This window comes from Callospermophilus lateralis, chromosome 11 (genome assembly GCF_048772815.1).
Source record: "Callospermophilus lateralis isolate mCalLat2 chromosome 11, mCalLat2.hap1, whole genome shotgun sequence".
In the NCBI taxonomy this organism is placed as follows: domain Eukaryota; kingdom Metazoa; phylum Chordata; class Mammalia; order Rodentia; family Sciuridae; genus Callospermophilus; species Callospermophilus lateralis.
Genome location: NC_135315.1, coordinates 11120895 through 11142030, shown reverse-complemented (window position 1 = coordinate 11142030; position 21136 = coordinate 11120895). Strand labels below are relative to the sequence as shown.

At 37.2% G+C, this 21136-nt stretch overlaps 1 protein-coding gene across 1 annotated transcript in view; it reads right to left on the bottom strand.

The window, feature by feature from the left end:
• Nucleotides 1-19268, bottom strand: part of LOC143409957 (ABC-type organic anion transporter ABCA8-like) — a 54361-nt gene extending 35093 nt beyond the window's left edge. The window contains exons 1-8 of the mRNA XM_077110564.1: nt 18760-19268; nt 10586-10790; nt 9803-9967; nt 6037-6140; nt 5185-5411; nt 3473-3614; nt 2950-3157; nt 1070-1160 (exon numbers count right to left, since the gene is read on the bottom strand). Coding sequence (XP_076966679.1) covers nt 1070-1160; nt 2950-3157; nt 3473-3614; nt 5185-5411; nt 6037-6140; nt 9803-9967; nt 10586-10790; nt 18760-19017 — 1400 coding nt within the window. The 5' untranslated portion in view covers nt 19018-19268. The remainder of the gene's footprint in view (nt 1-1069; nt 1161-2949; nt 3158-3472; nt 3615-5184; nt 5412-6036; nt 6141-9802; nt 9968-10585; nt 10791-18759) is intronic.
• Nucleotides 19269-21136: the final 1868 nt, after the last annotated feature.

Here is a 21136-nt window from a genome sequence, read left to right as displayed (position 1 = left end):
AAGTATAAATGATATAAATCAGAACTAACCAATTAATTTAAAAATTAAAACATGGTCTTGGACACTAGATTTGAAGGTAAACATATTGAGAATCAATTCATGGCTCTACCACACAACAACGTAGTGTTATGGTTTGAACGTGTCTCTCAAAGTTCACGGGCTGGAAATAATCCCAGTGCAATGGTGTTGAGATGTGGAAGCTTTGAGAGGTGATTAGGTCATGAGGCTCTCTCTTCATAAATGGATTCATGCCATTATCATAGAGGTGAGTTAGTTATTGTGGGAATGGATTCCTGATAAAATGATGAGTTTACCCCCTACCCTGCCCTGTGTGTGATCTCCTGCCCTTTTTCCTTTTACCATGGGATGATGCAGCGAGAAGACCCGTGCCAAGTGTGGTCCCTCAACCTTGGACTTCCCAGCCTCCAGAACTGTAGGAAATAAATGTTTATTCTTTATAAATTACCCAGTCTCAGGTACTTTGTTCTAGCAGCACAAAATAGTCAGTCTAAGACACATAGGGAGTATATAATTTTATCTGTAAAGTAAAAGTAATGATGATTCCCATCTCAAAAATAAAAGATTGAAATAAAAAATAATGTTAAGTATCATCCAAATAAATAACAGCTCTCACATGCTACTATTCAAAACACTAATAATCGAGAAGAATGGAAAGGAGAAGGTCAAGAAAAAGGAGGAAGCACCGAAGGAATTGGAAGCAAGTAGGAAATTATATTAACACCCTGGGTGAGAGATGATTAGGGTATGAAAGAATATATTAGTGAAAAAGTTCCCTTAATACATGTTTCCATAGACCATGCATTCTGAATATATTTCCTAACACACATTTATCTAAACTTCTGTTGCCATCTTATATTCTCAATCTCAAGCATCTCCAAAGTCGTCAACTCTCACACATACATGATTTCTGTATCAGTAGCTCTGCACAGATGTGTGCATGTGGGTGTGCAAGCACTTGGGTATAATGAATACAGGTCTTCTTGGCATGTTTGTTTCCATCACCATCAAGCCTCTCTTTTACCAAAAGAACCTTCCCTGGTGGCCCTACCTTAGGTGATAACCGATCCCCCACTTTTTCTTCAGAAACAATGAAGAACCCGCACACTTCAGTTTCCCTTTGGAGAGAAACACTTTCCTATCTGAAAAGGAAGAATCAAAGAAGAGAGTTTGATAGGCAGTTTTTTTAAATTCTTTTTTTTAATTGATTTTATTTTTTAAATACACGACAGCGGAATGCATTACAATTCTTATTACGCATATGGAGCACAATTTTTCATATCTCTGTTTTTATATAAAGTATGTTCACACCATTTCTTCATACATGTACTGTGGATAATGATGTCCATCACATTCCACCATCATTGCTAATCCCCTGCCCCCTCTCTTCCCCTCCCACCCCTCTGCCCTACCTAGAGTTTATCATCTCACTCCAGTCAAATGGCAGCTATTATGAAGACAAACAACAATAAGTGTTGGCGAGGATGTGGGGGAAAGGGACACTGTACACTGCTGGTGGGACTGCAAATTGGTGCAGCCAATATGGAAATCAGTATGGAGATTCCTTGGAAAACTGGAAATGGAACCACCATTTGACCCAGCTATCCCTCTCCTGGGTCTATACCCAAAGGACTTAAAAACAGCACATTACAGGGACACAGCCACATCAATGTTTAAAGCAGCACAATTCACAATAGCTAAACTGTGGAACCAACCTAGATGCCCTTCAATAGATGAATAGATAAAAAAGCTGGCATTTGTACACAATGGAATATTACTCAGCAATAAAAGAGAATAAAATCATGGCATTTGCAGATAAATAAATGGAGTGGAGAAGATAATGGTAAGTGAAGTTAGCCCATCCCCAAAAGACAAATGTCGAATGTTTTCTCTGATATAAAGTGACTGACTCATAGTGGGGTAGAGAGGGGGAGCATGGGAGGAATAGATGAATTCCATTTGCTTTTTGAGAAAACGCAGTATGATCTAACTCCAGTTAAGGAGTGTCTATAGTCTGCACAGAGACGGAGCTAGTAAGGACTCCATAAAGTCCTTACTTTATTTTAATCTAATTTATGTATTTTAGGTCATCTTTGCACCAACTCATCAGGGAGATTCAGCTTTGTGGATATACTGTCTATCATAGAGAATCATCACATAACACATTTTGATGGATCAAACATTAAAATTCTTTGGATATTTCAAGTTGATATGTCTCTATTCCGAGATAATTAATCTCTTAGAATACTGACTCTACTTACTTCCCTGGAACAGCCCACTCCTACATCATCAAATAATACAAATTTTACAAGATACATAGAAATGGCTGGAGGCGAGAAGATTTGGGCCCAGTTGCATCTCGTCCCCAGAGGTACAGATTATCATGGATGGCTAGATTGCCAGTATTAAATAGAGCTGTTCAGAATACCAATCCACATTTCTCAAATACCCTGATGTCCTCATGAGGATATTCATTGCAAACCAGCAATTACCTGCCAGAAATAGAGAGCAGAAGAGTGGTCACCAGAAGCCGGGGAGGGTCCAGGGAGGAGGGGATGGGGAGATGTGGATCCATGGGCACAAAGTGACCTTAGAGGGGAGGAAGCAGCCTTGGGGCCCTACTGTATGTAATGTGACTAGAGCTCACAACATGGTGTTCATAACATCAAACATGTATTTAATAGCCAAAGAAAATGCTTTATATGGTCTCCAAAGGATTTTGTATTGATCATTCACCCTGTGCCTTTGGTTTAGGCTTATTTTGCTGGGCTAAGTACTTTCAAAGCTTTTAAAAGTTCAGCTTTGCAAAATCAAAAAGTCTACAGGAGGTTTTTAAATTTCACCATGCTGAAGTATGAAAACTATTACAGATTCTTTTTTTTTTTTTTTTTTTGATTACACATTCTTCTAGAGAAGAAAGACGCTTTTCACCGATCATTAGATGGCTTCTTACCTGGGACATTCCATGGGTGAAAGCAAACGGGCTAAGAAAACTGAAAATCCACTCCAAAGACACTGGGAGATATCTGTACAATGCTGTGAATCCAAGGCTCCCCCAGAAGACAGTAAGGAGGAACACCACTAGGCTAGTGAGGAAAGACTTCTTCACCAAGACACTCATCAGGAAAGCCAGAGCAATCTAAACAAGAGAAGACCCAACTGGGTAAGGTCCCTCCAGGAATTATTAGTGGCATGATAACAGGAGGGATTTTACATACAACATTTTAGTTCTATTATTAGTTTGCACGTAACCAGTGAAACTATTATTTTGCCAATTGTATTAATAATTGACATCACAAAGCATTACTAATCCAATTGTACCCACCTATATATTTTTGCATGCAACTAGAGCAGTCAGAAAACAGATATGTAGACTAAACAAGTTAATCTGAAACCAACAGTTTGATTTTTAAGGCAAGAGATAGACAGGGAAAAATTTAATTCATCAACTCACCAGTGACAATCCATAAAGGAGAAAGAGGGTGAAAACTACCATGAAGTTGGTCAGAATAAAAAACTGGGTAGATTTTATAATAAGTGCCAAGAAAAGGGCCATAATGAAGATGAAGCTGGCATAGAGCAAACCCCAGGAGAGCCTGGTGTAAAAACAGAGCTTTGTTTTAGTACTTAGTGTTCAGTTGAAAAGAAGGACCCACCATGGATTCTACTGTAATTTTTCATTGTTCATTTGCCCACTCATTCATTCATACATCCATGCTGTTGTGCAGCAGATATTTATTGTCTATTCTAGGATATGCTATTACAAACGAAAACTTTTAAAACAGAATTCATAAGGAATTAAGAATATTCTTTTTCTGAAAAATAATTTCAGAAACACACATGCACACACATCATTATAAACAAATAAAAAAAAAAAGAAATAATTAGGTTTCAAGTCTGATGAATTTGGGTTGCAACATTTCATTTTGGACTTTCTTACCCTGTGACTGTGGGAAAACTCTGTAACCAATTTTTTTCCCTTTTATTCCTCTGAAAATAGAAAACTATACTAATAGTGAGAACTTGGTGAGGTGAGGTTATGTGGGTCACCATCTTAGTTCATTGTAGCCCCTTTGTGAATCCCTGCTATCTTTTTCTCTAGAGGCTTAAAGGGTGAGAAGCCTCATAAATTTCCTTGGAGATAAGAAATTACTCCTCATGTGAAATTCTGTCACTTCTCTTACCAAAAGCTCTTTTCACCTTTCTCTGCATGAATATACAAGGAGTCTACATACTTGCCCTTAATTCCACTCATTTTCCAGTGAGATAGAGTGCTAAAAATCATACCATTTACTTTGTCTCAGAATAGTCCACTATGCTTTTCTTATCAATATCTTTATCTTGTTTTACAGTCTTCTTTAGAGAGTATAATGAAATAAAGATACTTTAAAAAAATCAAAAAATAGCTGCAAGACCAACACAATAATAGCTAGCACATAGAGCAATTATTATGTATTGGGCAAGTGTTTTAAAAACTTAGCAAATAGTAAATCATCTGCTTCTCACCATAGCTGAAGGAAGAATGGACATTTCTATGTTTAACTCATGTTATTGACAGAGAACCCATTGAACAAATATGTTAACAGTCTCAGATCCAAGTGTTTGGCTCTAGAATCTCCAGATTTCACTGCTCTGCTATAATTTCCTCTAATATTAATTCAGTAAAGAGGTCAATACTGATTTTCAGGATTTGAGCACAGAAGGAACTCTAACTCCTAGTTGATTACAATATGCCCAACCCACCCATCTCCCTCCCTTCACTGTTAATTTCGTCCTTCTCCATGCCCTGTCAGTTAATTACTCTCCATGCCCTGTCAGTTAATTATTCTCGAGGTCTCACACAGAACCTTGTCCATTCTTGGAATTACTCAAGCTTTGACTTCTGCCCTTGCAGTCCCGTCCTAGCTGGAATTCCACTTCCATCCGGCAGAGATGCTGACCTCTGTCTTTCCCATTCCATTATCACAACTGCCCAGCAAACTAAACCCGAGAGAATCACAGTCACATTCTCTCTCGTCCTGGCAAACATTATACCAAGGGTGACTTATTGCATTCGGAGGATAAAGGGAAAAGTTAGAAAATCATTAGGTTTTAATAAAGATACATTGCAGACGCCCACTTTTCCCAAGATTCTCCATTGAGAACACTGTGCTACAGCCAGCTCACCAGAACGCTGAATCCTGCAGGCCCATCATGGTCATCAAGGCCTTCATCGTTTTCCTCTCCCTCGTGACATTGATGGATGCATAGTAAATGAATGGGGAAAAGGAGATGATGCAGAAGAAAATGAAAAAATCAGTTTTGATTCCCCCTTGACTAATAAAGGGCTGTATCTTCATGTATCTTCCGGTAACTGACATAAGTTCCTCCATGACTGAACGATTTGTTGTGGTCTGAAGAAAGATAATAATAAATAAAATTTCCACACTGAATGATGTGCTGGGGTTTTGGTTCTCTGTTTTTATCATCTCTTTTCCTAGAAATGTGCAATCCTTCTAGGATCTGATGCTGGCCTACATTTCCAAATCTATGTACTGCACTGGCCCACCTGGATTTTGGATTCCCAGGCTTTCCAGAATTCTTAGCATTACTTTGTTTGACTATCTCCCCACCCAATGTCACTTCATGATTTCTTTGCAATGCTTTTTCTGATCTTTGATAAACCCCTCACCTCAAGCTTCTAGTTTAATTGCTATTTTAATGAGACTCTTTCCACAGCTTTATAGGCTGGGAAGCTTGCTTTTTTGTTTACAAGGACTTTTTGATATGCCCATGATCACCTACTTCTGTTCTATTGATGTCCTTATTATATCCCTGGTTTCCTGACAACATTTCTTCTCTGTATGCCTTATTTCCTAACGACATACAGCAAATTTAGTAGTCTTTGTTGTAAATACACAAATGAGTAAATGAAAGAACAGGGCTAGCCATTTATATTTCCTTCCATGAGACTTCTAGTACCGCTGGTATAATTAGTTTGCATGGAAAATTAGTTTTCATTGAACATTTTGTACTCACTTCTATAATAGCAGCATTAATGGCAGCTTGAAGAGCCACAAAACCTTCCTTCCAGAATATTGAGATGTAACAGTCAACATCTTCATCTTCTTCAAAACAATGAGCTTTGTGATTAAAAAAGACAAGAAATCATCACTAGAATTATATCAATTCTGATCACAGGAAATGGGCTTTTCAGTGGCCCATAACTCAAATGGACTTATTTTGGCTCTAAAACATGAAAACATAGGTTATAGTAATAATTCTCCAAACGAGTCAGGCAGAACTGTCTTGGGGAACGTTCTGCCTGTAGTCATCTTTCTCATACCACCTTTTGTGCTTCTCTGCCAATCAAGAATTTTGTGGAGCTCATTCTATTTCTGCATCATGAAAACAATATCTTTTTGATATCAGTTTTAGTCAGCTTTTTCATCACTGTGACCAAAAGACCTCACAAGAATGAAGTTTGATGTTCATGGTTTCAGAGCTCTGACAGCTGACTCTGTAGCCTGGGGCCTGAGATGAGAAAGAACATGATGGCAGAAGGGCAGGGTGGAGGAAAGCAGCCTAGGACACGGTAATCAGGAAACAGAGAGAGTTCTACTCACCTCGGACAAAATGTATACCCCAAAGGCTGCCGGTGATCTACCTCCTCCAGCTACCCCCTACCTGCCTACAAACACCATCAAGTTCATCCCTTCAAGTGGAGCAATGCATTGATTAGGTTAAGGCTCTCATAACCCCTTTATTTCACCTCTAAATTTTTTTTGCATTGTCTTCCATGTAAACTTCTGGGGCACACCTCATATCTAAACCATAACAATGTTCTTCAAAAGAGCAGGATTTCTAGTATGCACTGAGAAACACTGAAATACAGCTTGTTCTAACATGGGGTACAACACAGCCTAAAGGGCCAAATGGAAGTTTGAATAAGGAAACTCACTGTGCTTAAATCATGTCAATCAGAATGTCTTTTGAAGAGAAAAGTTTATTTATTAAAAAAAGAAGATCTACCAGTCCATTGATATTAATATATTTAATGTAGCTATTTTATATATGAACTATGTATAATATGTTGAATATATTTATAATATTTAATGAAATTATATTAAGGTGATAGTCTTTAATAAGATTAATTAAAGTTAAATATAGGAATCAAATGCATATTGCATTAAGATTTTAAATATTTAAAAATTATTTTGAAATATTTCAGATCTACAAATAATATAAAAATAGACACACATGTACTTATCACCAAGTTTTAAAAATAAATCATTACAAATACAGTTGAACTCCTCTACATACTGTCTAAATGTTCTTTCCTAAGCATCAATCCTTGAAATAGCTAATGATGTTTCTGAACTTCATGTTTACATATGTCTTTAGGCTTTTACTGTGTAACCCTAAACTATATAAGTGATTTTTAAACATAAACTCTATTTAATCCATAGATCTCATTATATTCATTATTCTGCACCTTACTTCAGTTGTTATGTTTAATAACTTTGAAATCTGTCTAAATAGCCCAATTTATTTCTTCTTATGATTATGGAATCCCATTGTAGAAATGTGAACCAATCAATTTATTTATCTACTCTCCTGATATTTGGGTTAGTTCTTTTTTTCTTTTTACTGTTGTCCCCAGCCTCCATTAAAAAAAAATCTAAAATTTGCTTTTTAAAAGGCAAATTTAAATATCAAAATAAAAGTATCTAAGCTACTTTTCTACTCTTGTCCCCAGCCCTGATTAAAAAATCTAAAATTGTTTTTCACCCAGAAGAAGGAGACTGAAAGCTATAATTTTTTGAAGAATTCTTTTGTATTTTATCATACCAGTCTTTAATGTAGGGATGAGAGTTTTACTAAAAAGATTTTTATGATGATGGGTTATATATTATTCAATTTTTGCAGAATTTAGAAAATTATATGATACTGGATAGGCATTCTCTTTTCTACATATCCTAGTCAATACTTTGTACTATTTGTTAGTTTTTGCAAATCTAATGAATGTGAAATGATGTAACAAGTGGTTTCAAAATACAGTTCTCTGATTGCTAATGAAAGTGGAAATCTCTCCACGTGCTTAACCTTGATCTGTGTTTCATGTTTTGTGAAATACCTGCCAAGTCTTTCAATAATGTCCTATTTTGAGGTCTTTTTCTTATTTATGCAAAGAAAATATTCATATATTCTGAAATCATCTTTTGCTAGTTTTATTTGTTATCAATATCTTTTTTCAATTCTACCTCAAATTCTCACTATCTATACAGTATCTTTGGATAATAAGAATTACTTGATTTTTATCTAGCTGAATATATCTTTTATTTTGTAGTTTATATATTTTTCTTTTGCAAGAAACTCCTCCTATCCAATAGTTACAAAAGTATGTTCTTATACTGACTTCCAAAAGTTTTGCAGGACTTTTAAAATTCTTTTACCTAAAATTGGTTGTTCTGTACGAGATAATTTTATTTTGTTCTTTATGGAGACACAATTTTCCCTGCAGTTCTCAGCATTAATTGGTAATGTCCTCTCAGTCATATATGAGTGTCCATGTTTATGTGAGAATTTTCCAAGATTCTCTCTTCTCTGTCATTGGCCTATTCATCTGTGGCAGTAACATACTGTCTTAATTTCTTATTTCATTTTTAAAAATGAGTAACTTGGATACTTTGATTTTGATATTTAAATTTGCCTTTTAAAAAGCAAATTTTAGAATGAATAAGTCAACTTCTCTGAAAAAAGTCTATTATTCCTTAGATTACTTGCTTATTTTATATTCTCAGTTTTATAATTCCACTGGGAAATATATCTGTCTGTCTGTCTGTCTATCTATCTATCTATATACATACATACACACAGCTGGGGCAATTCTCTTGACTCTCGTGGTGCCTTGTTTTTACATATTGGAGAGTAAATTTACATTTAGAGATATTTTGTCTCTGCTGTCTGAGATGAGGTCGTATTTTTCTAGAGAAAATTTATAATATCCTCTGTCAGGCATCCCAGCGTCTGACTAGCCTAGGAGCACTTTATATTTTTTAGTTGAGATTTTTCAGATTAGCTTCTCAAGTTAAGGAAGAACTCTAGACTCAGGAGAAGGTGACTGAAAGCTATGATTTTCTTAAGAATTCTCTTTGTATTATTTCAGAGCCCAAAGGGAGAACAACAAACTTCATTTCATTCTTTCTTTGTCAACAGGTGTCTCTTTTTTTGTGAACTCTTGCTGAGTACACAGCCCTTCAGATTCCAAATTAATTCAGGAAACTTCATCTCACACAAACCCAAGATCTTCTCCTCTGTTCTCACATAGCTACTAAAACCCAAATCTCTTGGTTGCTGAGCTTGGCAAAGTCATATAGCACCAATAATAACCAATTAACACTGAGTTTGGTGCCCTCTCCATTTTAGACCTTCGAGAATTGCTCTTACTTTCATGTGGATTTACTTAAGCATTTAAGGGGAAGTGTGTTCTATTTTATCCATAAATTTTATTTTACCTTAACAACCATATATTACAGCTATATATCAGAGATAATGTATGTGTATGTGTATACATGTATACACATAAGTCATGTCTGGATATATGTATATGGCTATATATAGTGATCATATATTGAATATGTTAGTTTACTCAAAGATGAAAGCACATTTTTTGAATGTATAGAATGACATGGACATCACCATGATAGAGACGATCTAACTTGACATATTAACATCTGTTTCCATGAATGGCTCAAACATAAATGAAATAGTGATCAGTGTGATCATATGGCTGGAAAGTTACCTGTATGGTCCCTGTGCTCCTTACTGATCGGGATTCTTTGTCCCAACAAGAATTTCAGATGATATGAGTATGTGTTTGTAAAGATGACTCTTACTATTTCCTCATGATAATCTGCTTTCAATTCTTTAATGCTTTCTTCATCTGATAGTCCCATGACTTCTCTACCTGCCATTACAAGAAAGTGATGTTATTAGTAAATTACCGGGAGACTCACCTTCGAGATGTCATGTTCAATAGCTTTTACTAGAGTTCTTTATGAAAATAAAATGAAATCATGTATTGATTTTGGCAGAGCCATGAAATCTAAAATGTTGGGGGAAGATGTTTCTAAAGTTTCATTTAGATACCATCAGAAGAAACACATAAAATTTAGTTATTTTTTCCCCACATGTTGTGATTATTGAGCCAATTTCATCAACATAACATATACTATACCAATTAAACTATTTGTAGAATAATTAGTATTCTAATAAATCTAAAATTGTATGTAGGTATACAATTAGGCACTTGTTGATACTGGAAATATAGTTATTTTCCTGTACAAATCCTGACAGTAAGGTGAAGAAATTCAAAAAAAAGAGAATTTTTCAAAATATGTAGAGAGCCTATGTTGATATAACTTAAACGAATCCTTTATTTCCAACAAAGGACAAGTATGTTCAGTTTCCCATTTTAGCAATTTTGATAATTGACACAATTTTATCAGCTGAAATGTAAATTAAATGCCTGCATCTGCATGGATTCTGATGTCACATATTCCTTCTGGATTGCTAGACAACTCACCTGTCATGAAGGAGGTAGTAGCTACTTTGCTCATTATCTGTTGGGTTACATTGGTGACAGGTGTGTATTCAATTGCAAATTTGGATTCATTAAATGAATCTACCCTTCCGAGGTTCACAGGAGGCCATAAAGAAAAGTCTTCAACTTGATGACCAATAGGATAGAAGTACAAACAAAGTAGGAGGAGCAACGCGTTCATCCATTCCTACGCAGCCCGAGAATGAGGAGAGAAAATTGTGATTTCAAATTATTCATCCATAGTCATCTGTCATAGAATTCGTCCCTTTGTTCCTTTTTAAAATTTCAACACATCTTGCAATATGAACCATTTAAAATATGTATAAAACAAACTGAGTAATTTCAATGAACTATTAATAGTAATTCAAATGGATTGAGCATCAGTACCAGTGCTAAAGGACTGATCATGAGAAATGAAACGCAACAGGACACGCCACTTTAAATTATTGTCAGCTGGTGTTACTTTGGTAACGCACTCATTGATGTATTTGATTCTGCTGAAAGTCCCTGTGTTGAAGAGACCCAGGGCATTGCTATGGGGATGATACTCCACGTTTCAGACATTGGAAATTCAACAGAGTGATAACGAGGAACACTGTTTCAGTAATTAGTTATAAATCCTGGTCACTTGCGAATTCCCATTAAGAATCACCATAGGGACCCAACATGGCTGCCGGCAAGGAGGCAGCACTTTCAATGCCTCTGCAGGAACGGGAGCAGAGAGGACCATTAATTCACCTGCATACAGCCTGCTGAGGGACTTCTAGCAAAATTCTGCTGAAAGGAGACCTGCCGGGAATTAGTAAGTCTATTAGAGGGGTCACTTTGTCCCAGACGAGTGAATCTCAGCGAGTGAAACTCAGCAGAAACACACGGCCAACGCCGAACTCCTGCTGCCGCCCACACTTTGCAGCGTACTTACAAACGGCCACAGCCTGCTTGGGCCCCAGCCGGCCTAGCTCAGAGGCGGTTCTGCGCTGCAAACGACCACCCCCTCCGATCACCCCCCCCCCCCCCCCCCCCCCCCCGCTCGGCGCTGTGAACAACGACCCCCACCCCCCACCCCTGCCCCGCCGCGCTCGTGTAAACAGCTCCCACTGGGGCGCGGTCCCGCCGGCTCAGCCGAAAAACCACTGCTCACACGTTGCAGCGAGCATACTGAAGGCTGGGTCCTGCCTTCCCAGCTCTGTGAGCCGCCTTTGGCGGTTCGGCACTGGAAACAACCACCCCAACCCCCAACCCCGTGCTCGTGTGGACAGTCCCCGCCTGCCGGGCGCTGCTAAAGGCCCCGCCCGCCCGGCTCTTGCACAGGGGAATCAGGAGTGGCGCGTGACCCGCGGCGTGGAATTCCGGCTACCGCTATCACCAGTGCTGACAACTGAGGTCTCTTGCACCAGCTTCCAGGGGCGTGGCTACCAGAGGGCAAGCAAATTCGCTGGGGGTTCTCAACCCCAAGCTCTACAAACTTAGGGTCCAAGGGAATGGCAAACAGGGAGAATGTGCCCAGGCGTTCTTGAAAACAGGGCTCACAGGAACAGCAGACTTGGTGTGTAGCCAATATTGTGGTGAGCTTCACCGGTGCACTCAGGATTAGAGACCCGCCCAGTCCAGGAGGAAGAGCTGATGCACAGCAATTGGCTCCCGCCTACTGAGAGGAGAAGCGTGGCCCGGTGGGCACAGCTCCACCTACTGGAAGAATAGTGAATCAAACTCAAAGACTGCATTTTTTTTTTTTTTTTTTTCCTTTTCTCTGGACTCCTGTTTTATTCACACTATGGATGATCTCTCTCATACCAGAATTGTAGTTAACAATCTGAATTGATGAGTCTAAAAGACTGCATGTATTAAAATTTTTTTTTTGGTTTTGTTTTGTTTTTGTTGTTGTTTTCCCCAAATTTTTATTAATTCATTTTATCTTATTTTTTAATACTAATTTTCATTTTTATTATTGCAATTATGATTTCTTTTTAATTCTTTTTAATTTTCTGTTTCCTTTCTCTCTCTCTTCTTTTCTTCTGTCTTTGCATTTATTTTCAATTCTCATATTCCCCCTTCCTTGAATTCTGCCTGCTTACTCTCATTCTCCTTGGTGACTTATTCCCTCCCCCTATAATACCTTTCCTCCCAAGCAGCAAATAAATTTATAGGAGTAATCAACAACTCAGTAGTCAAACAGAACAAGAAGCAATATGAAAAAGCAAGGAAGGAAAGGAGTACAAACAATGCAGGAAGGCCTAAATACCCAGGAGAATATAGATTCATCAGAAAAATGGTCATATAAAGACCTCAAGGAATACCTTAGACAGATGGAATGGAACCTTAAAGAGGATACGAGACAGCAAATTCAAGCAGCAAAAGAACACATTGAGAACGAATTACAAAAACAGATAAAAGAAGAAGTTAAGCATCTTTATCAGGAGATAGAGATTATAAAAAAGAATCAGACAATAATCTTAGAAATGAAGGAACTTATAAACCAAATTAAAAACTCAAATGAGAGTATCACTAACAGAGTGGAGCAAGTAGAAGCCAGAACATCAGATAATGAAGACAAAATATATCATCTTGAAAAGAGTCTAGCCAACTCTGATAGGCTGGTCAAAAATCACGAGAGAAGCATCCAAGAGATATGTGATAACATTAAAAAACCAAATTTAAGAGTGATCGGGATAGAGGAAGGCACAGAGATTCAAACCAAGGGAATGTGTAATCTACTACATGAAATAATTACAGAAAACTTTCCAGAAATAAAAAAGGAAACAGATATACAAATTGTAGATGCATACAGAACACCGAGCATACAAAATCAAAGTAGACCAACGCCAAGACACATTGTTATGAAGATAGCCAATATACAGAACAAAGAGAAAATATTAAAAGCTACAAGAGAAAGGAGGCAGATTACATTCAGGGGTAAACCAATAAGGTTAACAGCGGATTTTTCATCTCAGACACTGAAAGCGAGAAGATCCTGGAACAACGTATTTCAAACACTGAAAGACAATGGATGCCAACCAAGAATTCTGTATCCAGCAAAATTAAGCTTCAGGTACGACAACGAAATAAAAATCTTTCATGATAAACAAAAGCTAAAAGAATTTGCAGCCAGAAAACCAGCATTGCAGAATATCTTGGGCAAAACACTACACGAGGAAGAAATGAGAAACAATAACCAAAGCCAACAGTGGGAAGTGCCCCAGTAAAGACTGACGGAGGGGGGAAAGCTAATCATGGAGAAATAAACTAAATTTAAAAAAAAAAAAGAGAGAGACAAATAATCAAACATGGATGGAAGTACAAACCATATAGCAATAGTAACTCTAAACATTAATGGTTTAAACTCTCCAATAAAGCGACATAGACTGGTAACATGGATTAAAAAAACAAATCCAACAATATGCTGCCTCCAGGAGACACATCTGACAGGAAAAGACATACACAGGCTGAAGGTGAAAGGTTGGGAAAAAATATACCATGCACACGGTCCTCGCAAACAAGCAGGTGTGGCCATCCTCATATCGAACAAAATCGACTTCAAGACTAAGTTAATCCAAAGGGATAAGGAAGGCCATTATATACTGTTAAAAGGAACCATTCACCAACAAGACATAACAATTATCAATATTTATGCACCAAATAATGGTGCTGCGACGTTCATAAAACAAATTCTCCTCAAGTTCAAGAATCAAATAGACCACAATACAATAATTATGGGTGACTTCAACACACCTCTCTCACCATTGGACAGATCCTCCAAACAAAAGTTGAATAAAGAAACTATAGATCTAAATAACACAATCAATAACCTAGACTTAACTGACGTATATAGAATATATCAACCATCATCAAGTGGATATACTTTTTTCTCAGCAGCACATGGATCCTTCTCAAAAATAGACCATATATTATGCCATAGGGCAAACCTCAGTAAATATAAAGGGGTGGAGATAATACCATGCATTTTATCTGATCATAATGGAATGAAACTGGAAATCAATGATAAAAGAAGGATGGGAAAATCCTATATCACATGGAAAATGAACAATATGTTACTGAATGATCAATGGGTTACAGAAGACATAAAGGAGGAAATCAAAAAATTCTTAGAGATAAATGAAAATACAGACACAACTTATCGGAATCTATGGGACACAATGAAAGCAGTTTTAAGAGGGAAATTCATCGCCTGGAGGTCATTCCTCAAAAAAAAGAAAAACCAACAAATAAATGAGCTCACACTTCATCTCAAAGCCCTGGAAAAGGAAGAACAAAACAACAGCAAATGCAGCAGAAGGCAAGAAATAATTAAAATCAGAGCGGAAATCAACGAAATTGAAACAAAAGAAACTATTGAAAAAATCAACAAAACTAAAAGTTGGTTCTTCGAAAAAATAAACAAGATTGACAGACCCTTAGCCATGCTAACGAAGAGAAGAAGAGAGAGAACTCAAATTACTAACATACGGGATGAAAAAGGCAATATCACAACAGATGCTACAGAAATACAGAAGACAATTAGAAATTATTTTGAAAACCTATATTCCAATAAAATAGAAGATAGTGAAGACATCGATAAATTTCTTAAGACATATGATTTGCCCAGACTGAGTCAGGAGGATACACACAATTTGAACAGACCAATATCAATGGAGGAAATTGAAGAAGCAATCAAGAGACTACCCACCAAGAAAAGCCCAGGACCGGATGGGTATACAGCGGAGTTTTACAAAACTTTTAAAGAAGAATTAATACCAATACTTTTCAAGTTATTTCAGGAAATAGAAAAAGAGGGAGCTCTTCCAAATTCATTCTATGAGGCCAACATCACGTTGATTCCGAAACCAGACAAAGACACCTCAAAGAAAGAAAATTACAGACCAATATCCCTGATGAACCTAGACGCAAAAATCCTCAATAAAATTCTGGCGAATCGGATACAAAGGCACATCAAAAAAATTGTGCACCATGATCAAGTAGGATTCATCCCTGGGATGCAAGGATGGTTCAATATACGGAAATCAATAAATGTTATTCACCACATCAATAGACTTAAAGATAAGAACCATATGATCATCTCGATAGACGCAGAAAAAGCATTCGACAAAATACAGCATCCCTTTATGTTCAAAACATTAGAAAAACTAGGGATAACAGGAAATTACCTTGACATTGTAAAAGCTATCTATGCTAAGCCTCAGGCTAGCATCATTCTGAATGGAGAAAAATTGAAGACATTCCCTCTAAAATCTGGAACAAGACAGGGATGCCCTCTATCACCACTTCTATTCAACATAGTTCTCGAAACACTGGCCAGAGCAATTAGACAGACAAAAGAAATTAAAGGCATAAAAATTGGAAAAGAAGAACTTAAATTATCATTATTTGCGGATGACATGATTTTATACCTAGAAGACCCAAAAGAGTCTACAAAAAAACTACTAGAACTAATAAATGAATTCAGCAAAGTAGCAGGTTATAAAATCAACACACATAAATCAAAGGTATTCCTGTATATCAGCAACAAAACTTCTGAAATGGAAATGAGGAAAACCACTCCATTCACAATATCCTCAAAAAAAATAAAATACTTGGGAATCAACCTAACAAAAGAGGTGAAAGATTTATACAATGAAAACTACAGAACCCTAAAGAGAGAAGTAGAAGAAGATCTTAGAAGATGGAAAAATATACCCTGTTCATGGATAGGCAGAACTAACATCATCAAAATGGCGATATTACCAAAAGTTCTATATAGGTTTAATGCAATGCCAATCAAAATCCCAAAGGCATTGCTTGTAGAAATAGATAAAGCAATCATGAAATTCATATGGAAAAATAAAAGACCCAGAATAGCAAAAGCAATTCTAAGCAGGAAGTGTGAATCAGGCGGTATAGCGATACCAGATTTCAAACTATATTACAGAGCAATAGTAACAAAGACAGCATGGTACTGGTACCAAAACAGGCGGGTGGACCAATGGTACAGAATAGAGGACACAGAGACCAATCCACAAAGTTACAACTATCTTATATTTGATAAAGGGGCTAAAAACATGCAATGGAGGAAGGATAGCATCTTCAACAAATGGTGTTGGGAAAACTGGAAATCCATATGCAACAAAATGAAACTGAACCCCCTCCTCTCACCATGCACAAAAGTTAACTCAAAATGGATCAAAGACCTTGATATCAAATCAGAGACTCTGCGTCTGATAGAAGAAAGAGTTGGCTACGATCTACATATAGTGGGGTCGGGCTCCAAATTCCTTAATAGGACACCCATAGCACAAGAGTTAATAGCAAGAATCAACAAATGGGACTTACTTAAACTAAAAAGTTTTTTCACAGCAAGAGAAACAATAAGAGAAGTAAATAGGGAGCCTACATCATGGGAACAAATATTTACTCCTCACACATCAGATAGAGCCCTAATATCCAGAATATACAAAGAACTCAAAAAATTAGACAATAAGATAACAAATAACCCAGTCAACAAATGGGCCAAGGACCTGAACAGAAACTTCTCAGAGGAGGACATACAATCAATCAACAAGTACATGAAAAAGTGCTCATCATCTCTAGCAGTCAGAGAAATGCAAATCAAAACCACCCTAAGATACCATCTCACTCCAGTAAGATTGGCAGCCATTATGAAATCAAACAACAACAAGTGCTGGCGAGGATGTGGGGAAAAGGGTTCTCTTGTACATTGCTGGTGGGGCTGCAAATTGGTGCGGCCAATTTGGAAAGCAGTATGGAGATTCCTGGGAAAGCTGGGAATGGAACCACCATTTGACCCAGCTATTGCCCTTCTCGGACTATTCCCTGAAGACCTTAAAAGAGCGTATTACAGGGATACTGCCACATCGATGTTCATAGCAGCACAATTTACAATAGCTAGATTGTGGAACCAACCCAGATGCCCTTCAATGGATGAATGGATTAAAAAAATGTGGCATCTATACACCATGGAGTATTACGCAGCACTAAAAAATGACAAAATCTTGGAATTTGCAAGGAAATGGATGGCACTAGAGCAGATTATGCTTAGTGAAGCTAGCCAATCTCTAAAAAACAAATACCAAATGTCATCTTTGATATAATGAGAGCAACTAAGAATAAAGCAGGGAGGAAGAGCAGGAAGAAAAGATTAACTTTAAACAGAGACATGAGGTGGGAGGGAAAGGGAGAGAAAAGGGGAATTGCATGGAAACGGAGGGAGACCCTCATTGTTATACTAAATTACATATAAGAGGTTGTAAGTGGAATGGGAAAATAAACAAGGTGAGAAATGAATTACAGTAGAGGGGGTAGAGAGAGAAGATGGGAGGGGAGGGGAGGGGGGATAGTAGAGGATAGGAAAGGTAGCAGAATACAACAGTTACTATTATGGTATTATGTAAAAATGTGGATGTGTAACCCATGTGATTCTGCAATCTGTACTTGGGGTAAAAAAGGGAGTTCATAACTCACTTGAAGCTAATGTATGCTAATGTATGAAATATGATATGTCAAGAGCTTTGTAGGGTTTTGAACAACCAATAAAAAAAAAAAAAAAAAAAAAAGAATCACCATATTTCCCAAATGCATAATTATAAAAAGATTTCACAATGTACATACAGTATAATTCCCATTTAATTCAATATGCTACCTTGCTCTATGAAACAGATTTTAAAAGATACCAAAGTTCAACCAGGCTTTTCATTACATGGTACCATTAAAAAGTAATGCTAATTTTCTTCTTGGCACTTATATATTCCCAAACTTTGTACTACTTTTGAAGAAAATGAATTTTTTTTTAAAGAAAGAAATTCCACAGTTACCTGTGGGTTGATTTGTTTGCTGTGTCTTTAGAATATCACTACTTATGAATGAGTGGGGAACACTAGTAAGAAGAATAATTATTGGCTTTTAAAACATTTATGAATTCTCAGTTTCTGGCCAGCCTCTGTGCTTTTAGGCCTCAATTTATAGGTTTTTGCCAATTTAAATGTCTTCAAGTAGATTTAGAGTCTTAAAAACGGATTCTTCTGCTTTATAAAGGTTTTTCATTTTATTTTTGGTAGGGGAAATATAAAACAAAAGCATAAATGCCTCTCAGGTAATATACATCTTCCTTATCTTAAATACAAAGTGGCACAGATAACGAATCATACCATGAATGGCTCTCTTTTCATTCTCCACTTTTTAAGAATGTTCTTATGTAATAAAGTCCAAGTTTGTTGACACACGCTTATCTTTCTCTTACCCATGTTGCCCTGTTCAATGAGAAAGAAGGGGAGAAAATGAGTAAATGTGAGTTCATAACAGGAACAGATAACCTGCAGACAGAAAAAGAGCAGCCTGGTATCTCCAGTATCCCACACGAGTGCTACAGTCTGGGTGTTCCTGAGTTGGCATGTTATTACTCCCATGCCACCCTCTCCCTGCTTCCAGGCTCTGCTCCATCATGGATTTGTGAAGCACTTGGCCAGTTACTGACTTATGGCTTCTCAGCTCCAAATTCGCCTTTCATAGTCTTCCCTATGAAGATGGATATGGCCCCTTGAATTACCAATTTTGCTAGTTGGCATGATGTTCAGTTTTGTCCCTAGAGGACTTTCCTTAGTCTGTTTTCTGTTGCTATAACAAAATACCCAAGGCTGGGTATTTTATAAAGAGGTTTATTTGGCTCACAATTCTGAGGGCCAGAGGATCCAAACAGCATGGTACTGGTGTCCTGGAAATGGTCCCTTGGTGGCATCACAGCATGGGGTAAGAATGGAAAAAGAATTAACTGCGTGCAGAAGGGGTCAAGCTCATAGGTGCTCTTGATTTACAACCTGCTTTCCTGAGAACCAACTTACTCTGCAAGACCAGCATTAATCCCTTCCCCAAACAATGTCCCCAATAGCCTAATTACCTCCCCCTAGACCCCCTATTCTTAGAGTCTACCATTTAAACACCACCACATGGGGGACTTACTCTTTAGTGCATGAACCTGTCATGAACAGATCACTTCCTGGAAACTCCCGGTCCTCATTCCCAAAGATATGTTGCTGCAGAGGTTTGCTGTGTGGACCCCACAGGGATTTAAAGCAGAGTTAGGCAACCACTGAAGGAGGTACCAGACCTTCATATAAATACAGGTGGGAGTGAGCTGGTAAATAGGGAAAGAGAAATGCTGAGGAAGCCCCACCCACGTGTGAGTCCTTTGTACTAGGTTCAATACAGAGGCTGGAGCAAGAAGCCTACAATCCCTCAACCCATATTTGCACTGAACTCAGCTAAAGCCACAGTGGCTTATTGATGGGGTTGGGGTGAAAGAATGGAGAGAGATCCTCTTTGTGGCTCAGGTGGACAGGGCCAGAGAAAGTTGAGGGTAGAACAGCAACAGAAAACAAAAATCTATAACTCCCAGACCCATTCTAAGCACAAACATATGTTGGTCAATCTGAAGAGTGTGTAGGGTGTCTCATTATTTGAATTTGTATCATTTGGTTTTTCATAGAAATTTTTCATGTTGAATGACTATTTAGATTTCTTCTGTAAATAGCTTTTTCTGTATTCAGTTTGGCTTTTTTTTTTTTTAGTTCATTATTATTCCAGATGCTTATTTGTTGTTAGTTCATTAGCTTTGCCAATCCAAAATCAGTGTATATTTTATCATAAGCAAATTTTAATTTTGTTTTAGTCAAATTTAACAACTTTTCCCTCTGATTCTGTATTTCCTGTGTATATCCAGTTTAGAAAGTATTTCCTTTTTAGGAAGTTACAAATACATATTCCTAATAGTTTCAAAGATTTTTTCATTATAATTAGTTCTTTAATCCAAGTTTATTTGTGTATAAGATGTGAGACAATTACCTACCATGTTGTTGTTCTTCTTTTCTTCTGTAATTGTCAGGCAAGTTGACAAGACACCAGTTACTTGATGGTTTTTCCTTTCTTGATTGTTGTGTCTATTCTCTCAAATACCAGATGTGTATGTATATGTGTATTTATACACGTACATGCATATGCATTTTGAAATAGTCTACTCTTTCAATTAATCTCTATGTGTATGTCTTACCTTCACTCTAGTAACTAGAGCTCCATAATAAGCCTTCCGAAGTACAAGGAAAGATCTTTCTCCCTGTTCTTTTCGAAGTTGTCTCGACAAGTCTAGGGCCATATCCTTTGTGTAGATTTACTTGGTCGATGACTTCATGATTGAGTTTTATTTTAATTCCTCACTTTAGTGATAGGTTTGGCATTCTTATTATACCTTTGCTGATTTTTAGCATGTGACTTTAAAGGCTAAGTGGTTGGGTGTATAAAAGATGGCTCTAGCTCATGTTTCAGTGGAAGGTTCTTTCTATTTCTGATAACATGGAGTCACTAGTTTCTTGAGATCAACATTTGTCTAATAAATCATTAACAATTTCTTAACCCTGGGGTGAATTTCTAAATATTCAACTAAGTATGAAAATTTTATAACTGCTTCAATGTTTAGAAATCTAAACTAGTAGCTATATTTTATGAAGTGAATTATGTTATGCATGCATTTTTGTT